The sequence below is a fragment of the Typopeltis vanoorti genome, chromosome 4 (genome assembly GCF_054136105.1).
Source record: "Typopeltis vanoorti isolate ZY-2024b chromosome 4, IOZ_Tvanoo_1.0, whole genome shotgun sequence".
Classification (NCBI taxonomy): Eukaryota; Metazoa; Arthropoda; class Arachnida; order Uropygi; family Thelyphonidae; genus Typopeltis; species Typopeltis vanoorti.
Genome location: NC_143552.1, coordinates 167,650,255 through 167,663,153, shown reverse-complemented (window position 1 = coordinate 167,663,153; position 12,899 = coordinate 167,650,255). Strand labels below are relative to the sequence as shown.

At 36.4% G+C, this 12,899-nt stretch overlaps 1 protein-coding gene across 1 annotated transcript in view; it reads right to left on the bottom strand.

Annotated features, from left to right (window-relative positions):
* Positions 1 to 1,289: 1,289 nt before the first annotated feature.
* Positions 1,290 to 12,899, bottom strand: part of LOC150107830 (uncharacterized) — a 143,910-nt gene continuing 132,300 nt past the window's right edge. Inside the window, exon 5 of the mRNA XM_090392195.1 lies at positions 1,290 to 2,578. Within this exon, the coding sequence (XP_090248321.1) occupies positions 1,810 to 2,578 (769 nt within the window). The 3' untranslated portion in view covers positions 1,290 to 1,809. The remainder of the gene's footprint in view (positions 2,579 to 12,899) is intronic.

Sequence of the window (12,899 nt, the reverse complement as noted above, 5' to 3'; positions counted from 1 at the left end):
TACAGATAGGTTGATACTATTATTGGTTTGTTTCTTTATTAAAATGCCAAGGAATGGCAGTTTTTTATCTTTTTCCATTTCTAATGTGAATTTGATGGTATTGTGGAAACTATTGATTTGGTTGAGGTAATTCATTAGTTCTTCTTTCATATGATCCCAAATGATAAAGATGTCATCTACATATCTGTACCAAATTTTCGGTTTTGGAATGATCTGGGATAAGACTTTTTTCTCTAGATCTTCCATGAATAAGTCAGCACAAGGAGGTGAGAGGGGGCTATTCTCTTTACTGATATACCACATCGACAACGTGATGACGTCCAATACATCAGTACAATTACGATTCCTTTTGTCAGCAACATTTCCAAAAAATTAGCTAACCTTTTAAAACCACATAAGATCAGAGTGGTTCAAACCAATCAACACTATCCGGAAATTTTTAAGATCACCGAAAGATCCTCACCCATTCTACACGTACTCTGGAGTATATAATATACCTTGCTCATGTGGTGTTAGTTACGTAGGTCAGACCTCTAGAAGCTTTGAAACGAGAAAGAAAGAAAGAACACATAGGATATGTCAGAAATGTCTATCGAACTGTTTTTAGTGTGTAATTTTTATAATTCTATGTCCTTTAAACATTTTAACTTGAAACTTCTTTAATATAGGTATGTAAGCTGACACACTTTGAAAAATGAAAGACAAAAACTTTAAATTTTATAGCTAACTAGGGGGTGGGTCTTCCCTCCCCCCCCCCAGAGTTCCGGACTGGTAGGCCTGTTCTCCTTGAATTCTGATGACTCGAATTTTGAAAACTTGAAGGGGGGGGGGGGGGTCTGCCGCCCAACCATCCGAGTTCCGGACTGGTAAGGCTGGTTCTCCTTGAATTCTGAAGACTCGAAAGGGGGGGGGGGTTTACCCCCCCCCCCCCCCCCACACACACACACACAACGCCAACCTCCCGGAGTTCTGGACTGGTAGACCTGTTCTCCTTGAATTCTGATGACTCGACACTCAGGGTAGTTCTGAGTTTCAAAACGTTTCAAATAACTTGACAAAAAACGTGCCACAAAAACATTACAAAAAAAGGCTTATCATTTTATATATATTATAGAGTAGATAAATTTATCTTTAATTTTTCAACCTCTCTTTACTATCTGTGCACTAAACATCATGGAAACATACATGATAGTACTGTACTTATTTTATTTTTTTATAAAACATTTAAAAGTATAAACAAAATAAATAAACTATATATATATAAAATATATACATATTTGCATGTATATCATTAATCACTATTAAAGACATGAATCTTATTTGGGAATGTCCTTTTACATTATGAACATAAAACAACAGCTTCAAACAAAGTAAATACCAAACTTTATCAATCATAAAGAACAATGACATATTTAAAATCTTTTATGCCTAAATTTAAATTGGAAAAAGTGTGTTTTCACTTGGTTACAAAGCAAATTATACTTGCCAAGGAATTATATTCTTGCTTCATCCTTTACTTAAGAAAAGTGATACATGAAGTAACTTCATAACTAGGCTACTTGTTTATAGAAGCTGCTGACTTCATATCAATTGCCTTAGTATCCCATAATGCAAACCAGACTTCCTTCCTAATGCCATCTGAAAGGAAATGTGCTCAGCATTATGGAATACTGAGGCAATTGACATTCAGCAGTCTCAATCTACAAGTAGCCTAGTCGTGAAGATAACTCATGCACAAATTTTGTTTGCTTCCACTTGAGTAAATTATTAAACAAGAATATAATTTCTTGACAAGTAGAATTTAAATAGCTAGCAAGAAGCTCTAATAACAGTCTCAATATCATGTAAAACATCATTTCTTTGTGGTAGACTTAAAAGGTCTCTGAAGTAGTTGCAGTGATCCATCTGCTTTAATTCTATAGTCAAAAGATATTTCAATGCTGAAGAACATAAAGTTGTGCAATTCGCTTCTTTACCATATAAATACACAGTTTTTACAGTACTCGGTGTAAGGTGGCTTTTAATATGATCATTAATTTTTTCTTGCAATTCCAGCAACAGAAACCTGTTACAAGAAACTGATAATTCACAAAGGCTATGAATCTCAAGTTTTTCTAACTCTGCACAAGCAACCAAGTTGCATCCATATAAGTGATGACAGATAACTTCTAGCACTTCTCTGGATATGCAAGGCAGTGGAAGATGAACTAAAGATGCTTCCATAAAAGATCCCTGGAGCATAGCACAGAAAAATTCTGAACGTTCACAAAGAATGGTGCGAGAGGTACCTACTTCACTTTTATCATCTAATATAAACCAAATATCTGGAGCTTTACAGAATGTCACATGCTTGCAAACTGCACCTGGATCTAAACCTGCAATCCTTGTTGTACAACCAGCTACATTTAACTCTTTTGGATGAGCACTTTCTTGTGAACAGAAAAACAACGTTTTGCATAAAGTTATTAAACTCAGGATCCATAATGGAAATGATTTATTATCTGGACATTCTAAATGACTTATAAACAGCTGTAATCCATAGAATTTTATTAGAAATTTTGACAACAGTAATTTCTGCCTAGAAGGAAAGAAAAAAAAAAATTATGTCTTCTACAGCAGTGTATTTAGAAATATGTAAATAACAATGCAAACTTATTAAAGAACATGAAACCAAACAGCATTCATATCAAGCAATAACAGATAATTTTTATTCTTTGGTTATGCAGGACTTTGGAGGATGAACTCGAGTTGCATGGCAAAGAAAAATTCTGAATGTACACCCTCTGTCCAAAAAGAAACCGAACTTTTGATAGAAAATAAAACACAGGCCAATTATAATTATTCCAATCCTTTATTTCAATCGATACAGTGTTTGGCACGGTTAATTAATTCGTTAAATGGTTTTTTTTATATTGGTTTTTAAAACAAGATATAAAAAAAATGGGATACTGTTGAGTGTCCTGATTACTGCCGCTTGAACGTTTTCAATGGTGTATCGCTTTCCTTTCATCGGCAAATGAAGTTGGGGGAAGAGAAAGACGCCACAGGATGCTAAATCAGGTGCATATGGCAAGTGATCCAACACACAAACTTGGTTTTTGCTCAAAAACTGTCTCACAATGGTCGAACGATGAGATGGTGCATTATCGTGCAAAAGTGCATCATGATATTCATGCCATACGCGACAAATTCTCGCTATCAACTGCTTCAAAACTTCGAGATAAAACTCGCCATTGACCGTTTGACCAGGCGGAATGAATTCTTTGTGGATAATGCCCTTAATTATAGAAACAAATCAGCATTGTCTTTACTTTTGACTTCTCCAAGTGACTTTTTTTCGGATGCTCCTCTTCTGGTGGTCTCCACTCAGCACTATGTTTCGGGCTCATACTCAAAACACCATGTTTCATCACCAGTAACGATCGTTTCAAGGAAGACCAAGTCCTTACAAGCGGTTTTAATGAGGTCCTTGCAGTGTTTGAATTTGATACATTTTTTGGTCATCGGTTTTTGAAGCATTTGATGTGTTTCGGTAAAACCTTTACCAAGTTTAACACAAAAGTCAATCGCAGCTCTCTGTTTGAAACTCATTTTCTGACCATTCAAATCAAAACACAATGTCACTCTTGCTACTATAACTCGGCTTCTAATGAAACAAATGTCATAAACAGTTGACACAACACTAATGAAGGTTGCTGCTTTCGTAAAAAAAAAGTACAACAGGTGGCACCATTAGTTTCTTCTATTTTTGAAAAGTTTGGTTTCTTTTTGGACAGAGGGTGTACACAAATGTGAAAAGTACCTACCTCACTTTTATTATCTAATATAAAACAAACATCCAGAGAGCAATCCTTGTTGTACAACCAGCTACATTTAAATCTATATGATTAGCACTTTCTTGTAAACAGACAAAGTTTTGCATAAAATTATTAAACTCTGGATCCATAATGGGAATGACTTGGAAATAGATATGGGTCCCACACTGTTTAGGGGACCCAATGACAACTGATCAAAATAATATTGCTTTGATCTTGAAAGAAAATTACAATCAAGCTTTCTTAAATTTTTTCCAAAAGATAGAAAGCTTTTGATTCTGAGTTATAATGACGTTCCATTAACTTCACCGTCTAATTTCTACCGTAAGGGTGAGAACATAGTGTAGCCTCACCCCAAGCACGGCTCAAAGCATTGACTATTCAATCATCTGCTCAACAAGCTGACGACTATTGACAGTCATATTTTGCCTGCAAATGTATGTTTGACTCAAGATTCCTCTTTATTTTTCATATATATTCTATTGTAAATTATATACTTGGCTAGCAATATTATAACATCAATTTGCTTAAATGACCAGTAGTATTTAAATTACTTGCAATTACATTCCAATATTTATCCAAAACATATTTATTATGATGGCTTTCATGACCATTTCTACTTCTTTTCTGGTGATATAGCCAGCCTGGTTGGCCGAGTGGTTAGTGTTCGAAGGTTCAAATCCAGACGTCGGCATGGATGTTTGTGATTGTCTGTGAAAGCACTAGTGGTGGAGTGGTGAGACGAAGAGTTGTAGAGTCGATCCCTTCCCTCGATGAGTCTTTGGACTCCCTGGAGGTGTGATATAACAATAATTCTTATGTTTATGATGGGTATCATGAATTCTGCCGATGTCAAGTTTCAGTTTATTCCACTGGCCGACTTTAGAGGGTGTCTCAGTTAAAGACATAACTATTCTGCCTCCAGTTGGTGATAGTGATCATGCGGTACTCACTTGGGAAGTGACTAAGTTTATGAATGTTCTATTCAGAAAAGGTTACATGCTGAACTACAAAGCAGAAAATTATGACCAACTGAAGAGTATACTGAGTTCAGTGGAATGGGATCAGTTGCTGGATGGAAAGAAAATCGATAGTGCATGGGAAGCATTTAAACAATACTTAAACGATGCAATATCAGAATGTATCCCAAGAATTCGAATAATAAATAGAGTAGGAGTGAAATGAATGTGTAATCTTATTAAGCAAGAGATTTGTAAGAAAAGGATGATGTGGAAGGAATACCATTTGCATAAGGATAACGTCCGTTATGAACGTTATAAGCAGCAGGCTAGAATAGTCAACTGTTGTACGGAAAGCAGAGTCTGAGTGAAAAGAAACTGGCTCTGCGTGCTAAATACAACCCACAAGAATTCTATCGATATGCTGCAAGTAAAAGAAAGAATGAATATGAAAGAATAACTCTTCTAAATCCAGATGGCATGAATGTATCCCAAGAATTTGAATAATAAATAGAGTAGGAGTGAAATGAATGTGTAATCTTATTAAGCAAGAGATTTGTAAGAAAAGGATGATGTGGAAGGAATACCATTTGCATAAGGATAACGTCCGTTATGAACGTTATAAGCAGCAGGCTAGAATAGTCAACTGTTGTACAGAAAGCAGAGTCTGAGTGAAAAGAAACTGGCTCTGCGTGCTAAATACAACCCAAAAGAATTCTATCGATATGTTGCAAGTAAAAGAAAGAATGAATATGAAAGAATAACTCTTCTAACTCCAGATGGCATGAGGGTTACAGATGCAGAAGAGGTTGTTCAGTTAATGAGTGCTCATTTCGTTAAAAGCTATCAACCTGGTGAACACAACACTGCACTCATTGTTACCTCTTCACTAGATGAAGAAATGCAGGTGTGTGAGGCTGGGGTATTAGAGCTGTTGCACAAATTGAATAAGAATTCAGCAATAGGGACTGATGGAATATCAGCATGTATGCTAAAAGAGTGTTCAGCTGAACTGACCATTCCTTTGATCAGGATGTTTAATATGAGGGAAGATTCCACAGGAATGGAAGGAATGTATGGTAGTCCAAAGACCGATGTATCCAACTATCAGCCAATTAGTATCTCAGGAGTGTTGGTGGTGAAGATTTTGAAAAAATTGGTCAGGGCCCGCATTCAGAAATGGGTTGACAGTGAATCTCTACTTTGCAATGAACAACATGGGTTTACCAAGGGAAGGTCATGTTTTAGCAACTTGCTCACATTCTATAATAATGTTACCATTTAACTAGACAAGGGGAATGGATACACCATGATACTTTTGGATTTTGCTAAGACTTTTGATAGAACACAGCATGACAGACCATTGCATAAATTGAAGAATATGGGTTTGGGTTATACAATATTAGCATGGATAAGAGGATGGCTGACTGACAGATATCAAAAAGTGGTATACGGGTGATCTGAGTCTGCAAGGTAACAAGTGGTGTACCACAAGGATCAGTGCTTGGTCCACTGTTATTCAATCTGTACATTAACGATATTGGGAAGGATTTGACAAGTGACATACAGTTATTTGCTGATGATGCAAAGATAGGTAGGGTAATCAAGAGTGCTGTTGATATGCAGTCTTTGCATAATGATTTGAATAGGCTGGAATTGTGGGCATGGGAAAATGGGTGTAAGTTCAATGTCAGTAAATGTAAAGTCATTCACTTTGGCATGATTAGATATCCAATGTTGTATTATATTGGTGGGATTAGACTAGAAGCAACTGATGAGGCTAGGGATCTTCGGGTGTTAATAGATAGGAAGTTGACATTCAGGGGCCATTTGGCAAAGATTGCAAATATAATTGCAATGTTGAAACAAACGTTCACATGTAAAGATAAGGATGTTATTTTGCATCTTTACAAGGCCTTGATAAGACCTCACTTGGACTACTGTGCACAGGTCTGGTCTCCTGGTATCCATTGTGATTCTGATATATTGGAAAAAATTATATCAGGATTGTGTAATACTGATTATGAAGACAGATTGAGAATTTATAGACTGTAGACACTAGCAAACAGGAGAAAGAGGGCATCCTTGGAAGCTGAGAATGAAGGCCGCCAAGAAGGGTGTGAGGGCTAGATTTTTCTCTCAAAAGGGCAGTGCATGGTTGGAATGGATTGCCTTTGGATGCTGTGAGTTCAAGCAGTGGTAATGAATTCAAGAATAAGTATGATAACTGGTGTGTGTGTGTGTGTGTGTGTGTAGTATGTGGCCTCCCTAGAGGTCTCTCTTAATAATAATAATAAAGGTGTACAACTCATACACTGCTTGGTGTATGAGTTGTACACCAAGAAATCAATGAACACCACATTCTGAGGAACAAACAGTCATGGAACCTACATTAATAAGATGTAAGACCTCCTTTCACTAAAATGAATACAGCAATCCTACAGGACATATTTTTACAAGCATATGATAGCAATGAATGGGAATTTTGAATCCTTTTTTTTTCTGTAGAAATGTAATGAGGTCCTGGACTGTCATGGGACAGACATCCCTTGGCCAATGCTCCAGTTCATCCCACAGATGTTTAATTGGGTTGAGATCAGGGCTCTATGGAGACCAGTCAAATATAGTGATGTTCATGTCCATAAACCATGCAGTTACAACAGCAGCAACAGCCTTAGGATACAGTGCATTGTTTTACTAAAAGAGAATGGTCAATTCTATAAAGATGCCACAAAGTCAGAGAAATGTACCATCCAGAATGTTCGGATACCTCTCGGAGTTCAATGTTCATGGCACTACAAAAAGAAGTCCAAGGCTAAACCAGGAAAAACAAGACCACACCATCACCTCATGTTGGAGGCTTAATAGATTGTATACAGCACTCAGAAAGGATTAAAACAGAATTTAATATTTCCTATATTTCATCTCAATCACTGAGACATCTTCAGGGATTACAAAAAAACTAATGTAACATATACACAAATACCACACAATACTGAGCCAACCATGTGGGTGACTAGTCCTATCTAGGTGGAGTGCCCTCTATGGGGGGGGGTTGTAGGTGGCCTGGAATGTAAGGTGGGATCTCTGATTATTAGTGTTTCCCAAATCTTAGGAATTAATGCAACCATATTTATTTAGATTTGGTTGATTTCTGAGAGCTGCTGTGGATTTTAACAATAGTCTTTTTTTTTTAAAATTTATTGTGGTGGAACATGATGGTTTTTCCCCAAGAGATCCTATGAGTTGTATCCAAGACATGGTCAGCCAGGCCTGACTGACCATAGTCATGGTTGCAGATGTATGACTTGTGTTCCTCTAGGGCAGTGATGGCAAACCTTTTTACCCAGGTGTGTCAAACATCTTTTTTTTTTTTTTAAATATTGACGATGTTGATGTGCCACTTGCCTACATGCATTATAAATTTAACTACATAATCACAGATGGTGACTTATACATATCATATTAGGCTATTTATTTAATAGAACATTGATATAAAATCTATGAATTCATATTATACAATTAATTTAATAAAATGAAATTACAAACTTACATTACATTTAATGACTTTTCTGTTGCTGAGTACTGGTAGAAAGTTGTTTTATAGAAGGGCTATATGTGTACATTTCAATGCTACACAGGCAGCACCCAAATCATTGCTCAATCTATTTCTCCCTTTCGATTTGATATTATTTAAGGCAGAAAATAGAGTATGTAGAAAAGAAAATTGTTAGAAGAGCTTTAGCAAAGATTTTAAGAGCATGAAAGTTTTCAGGAAGGCTATTCCACATGCTTAGAATTTCACAGTCTGAATTTTTACACAAGGTGTGGACAGACATATGTGTTCGTCGTACATGTTGTTTTTGTTTTAACGGTATATATTAGAACACAGAAAAATAAGTAAATAATTAATTTATTAACTTATTGCTGATATTCACTATGGTAGTCAATCTCCTGGAGGGAAAAGACACCTGATAGGACAGGATATCTGCTCACCCAAGGACAGCATTCCCCCTTTATCACATCCAGGAGTCCACAAAGTACCCTACTCATGTAATCAAGCCTACTACGGTCAAACAGGAAGAACTGAACATCTGCATCAGCGAACACAAAAGATACATCTGGCATTATCACTATGGCGAGTCGGGCCTAGCAGACCATGCTCTGGATACCCCTGCACACAGGATCAACTGGAAGAACACAAAAATACTGCACAGAAGCTCTTACAAGTCAGAGAGATTGTTCTTAGAGGCAACAGAAGCCCTGAAATACACTCCAAATCTCAACAAATATGGCTGTATAAATTTGCCTAAAATCTGGGAGACAGTCATCTTAAGAAAAAACTAGTACCAGTTTTTTTCTCTGTTTAGGACTCTAGTCTTATGTGATAGCTGCAATTATTTTCTTCTTTTTTTTCAGACAGAGGGCACCAAAATCAGGACTAGTCTTTGTGTTGCTGCTACAATTTTGTTTAACTAGTCCATTGATTACACCATGTTGTTATAGTCTCGCATATTGTGGCAAACTGTGTTTTTGTGCTCTGAAGATGCTGGTTATAACACCAGCGAAATATCAGCAATAAGTTAATAAATAAATTATTTACTTAATTTTCTGTGTTCTAATATATACCGTTAAAATATAAACAACTTTTACACAAGGTATCATGCAGACATTCCCGCTCAAGTTCTTCTAATTCATTTCGAAGAGCAATAAACTTTCTTTTCCAGATAGGAAACAACTGGAAGTTGGCTAGTTGCATTTCTAGATCTTTTAAATCCAACCACTCAAAGCCATCTAATTTAAGATCCAAGAATTCTTTTTCATCAGGATACTTTATGAATTGGATTGTTTGTTCCAACATTTGAAATTGCTCAAATCTAGAAGAAAACTGCTCAGTTACTGACTTTAGAACTTCGATAGATTGATTGATATGTTGTTCACGATTTTTGGGGCTGGTTTCGTTAAAAAAAATTTTCACTCTTGGGAAATACTTAAAATTGTTACTTTCTAAATCATGTTGAAATATTTTGAGTTTATTCTCAACTCTTGATCATGCCAAACATAACGCCGACAGATTTTCTGAAACCTTGCAATTGTATATTAAGTTCATTCAGGTGCAATGAAAAATATGTGGAAAAAAACATCAGCTTACTGAGCCAAGCAGAATCGTTCAACTGAGAAAATTCATGCTCCATGCCCTTCGCAGTTAAATATAATTTAATTTCATTTAAACATTCAACAAACTGTTCAAGTACTTGGCCACGACTCAACCATCAAATATTATTGTACATTAATAGGCCATTGTACACTGATTCAACTTCGCTTAAAAGTGAATTAAATTCTCGTTTGTTTAAAGCCCTGGCAGCAATAAAAATAGTTACCTTTGTCACAATTCTCATCACATCATCTAAATCCTTTAAGCCTGATTTCGCACACACTGTCTCCTGATGTATAATGCAATGGAAACAATCCAGGAGATGACCAACATATTCTGTAAATCATTGATAAAACTGACATTACGGCTAACCATATTAGGCGTGCCATCAGTTGTAATCGAAAATATTTTCGATAAATCTATATGTTTCTCACGGAATACTTTAACACCACAGTCGCTTATATCTTTACCTGTCATGTTTTGAGGTAAATGTTCTAACTTTATCAATTCCTCCTGCATAGAATCACCGTGAACATACCTTGCAATAATAGCCAATCGAGCTGATGATGTAATATCTGTAGTTTCGTCGAGACAAATGGAAAAACAATGCCATGAGTTCAAGTCTTGTTGTATTTGATTTTCTATACTAGCATTCATTGATATAACTCTGTCTTTAATAGTATTCCTACTTAATGGTGACTCTTTCATGCGCTTTACATAGCTTCCTTATTATGAAAGTCCTCAAATAAGAATAGTGCACACTGTACGAAAGCTTCTTTAATATAATCACCATCACTAAGTGGTTTCCCATGTTTAACAATAGTATGTGAAATACTGTAACTTGCGGCTACTAAATTTGAAGGTCCTGAAACAAATTTAATTAAGTTCCTGATTGTTTCTGCTAGTTTTAGATGTTGCGATATGTATTCTTTGCGTTCTTCAAAAGTTTTTTCTAAGAGCCATTTGTGCTTAGTTTCAAAATGTCTTCTTACATTCCAAGTTCTACTCACAGATAGCTCATCACACAATTTACAGAGAACTTTATCGCCTCTATCAATAACACCATATTGTTCAGTCCAGGCATCTTGGAAATTTCTTCCACTTCCTTTCTGTGATAATTTTAGTTTTTTATTAGTGCTAGCTGCCATTGTAAAAGGGGTCACAAATTAAAAAAAGAGCACAATTATATACAGTGGCTATAACAATGGCTATAACAAAAATACTGTCAATAAAATACTCTATAAAACCACAACAAAAACGAATCTAGATTACAGTAAAACCATAGTCATCCCATACATTAAAGGGTTATCAGAAAAAATAAACAGAATCCTACAACATTATAACCTCAATGCCACATTTAAACCACCCACTAAACTTAAAACCATATTCAGCTCCTCTAAGGATCCTCTCCTCCCATTAGCACATCCTGGAGTCTATTGCATCTGCTGCACCTGTAACTTACCGTACATTGGTGAAACAGGACGGACAATCCCTATACGCAAGAAAGAACACATTAAATATAACCATTATGGTGAAGCAGGCCTCTCAGACCATGCACTTAACACCTTACACCAAATCAACTGGAAAAGCACCTGCTCCTTACACCGCACAAAAACATGGTACGAAAGAAAATTTAAAGAATCCTGCGAAATCCTGATAAACCACCCAAATATCAACAATAAAGATGGTATGAAAATTCCAAGGATCTGGATGGCACACATTCAGCCAACCTAATATGAAAGATTCAACATAAGTCAGGACTCTAGCCAATCCGCTAGTATTAGAAACCATTCCACTCCAACTGGATGGAATGATGTTAATATATGTATATAGTAGACAACACAAATAATAGGACTCTAGCATTGATGTATAATTTTTTTTTTTTTTTCACCAGAGGTCAGGCCAACAATTGTGGTAGCGGTTAGTCAGTGTCTTTAACGAACCAGTATGATTGTAACATAGCTTGTTTCTTGTGTATATTTGTACGCTCCAGAAGATGACCTTGACATAAAGGTCGAAACGTCAAATTGTAAAATTTTAGTAATATTAAACTAAAGTTTTTATTCAAACACGGTAGTTGTCTCCATAATTTTCAAAAATGCATTCGGATCACTGTGCAAGCCTAAAAGAAAGGGTAAGCTAGCATACTTTGGACAGACAGGCAGATCAGCAACCATCTGCCTAGAGGAACACAAGTCATACATCTCAAACCACAATTATGGTCAGTCAGGCCTGGCTGACCATATCTTGGATACAACCCATAGGATCTCTTGGGAAAAAACAACCATGCTCCACCACAGTAAATTAAAAAACGAGAGACTATTTTCAGAATCACAGCAGCTCTCAGAAATCAACCAAATCTAAATAAATACGGATGCATTAAGCTTCCTAAGATTTGGGAAACACTAATAATCAGAGATCCCACCTTACATTCCAGGCCACCTACAACCACCCATAGAGGGCACTCCACCTAGATAGGACTTTAGAGTCACCCACGTGGTAGGCTTAGTATTGTGTGGTATGTGTGTATATGTTACATTAGTAATCCCTGAAGATGTCTTGGTGACAGACAAAATATAGGAAGTATTAAATTCTGTTTTAATCCTTTCTGAGTGCTGTATACAATCCATTAAGCCTCCAACATGATGTCCTCACAGCACTTAAGCCTCAACACACACCATCACCTTTGAATTTCAGAGCTGTGGTTACACACTGGTAAGAGACATTCACCAGCATCTGCCCCAAACACCCATTCATCTGCTTGGTAGAGGGTGTAGCATGATTCATCACTTCATAATACAGCTTTTCAAGCTTCCATATCCTACTGTACATGCTCTTTGCATCAATGAAGACGATGCTGCATGTTGGTTCGGGTAATGTGGAGCTTGCATATCGTGGTCCTACCATGGAAACCCATATTGTGAATCTCAGTTCTGAATGTTTTGTGCAGATTTGTGTTCCAGTCGATGC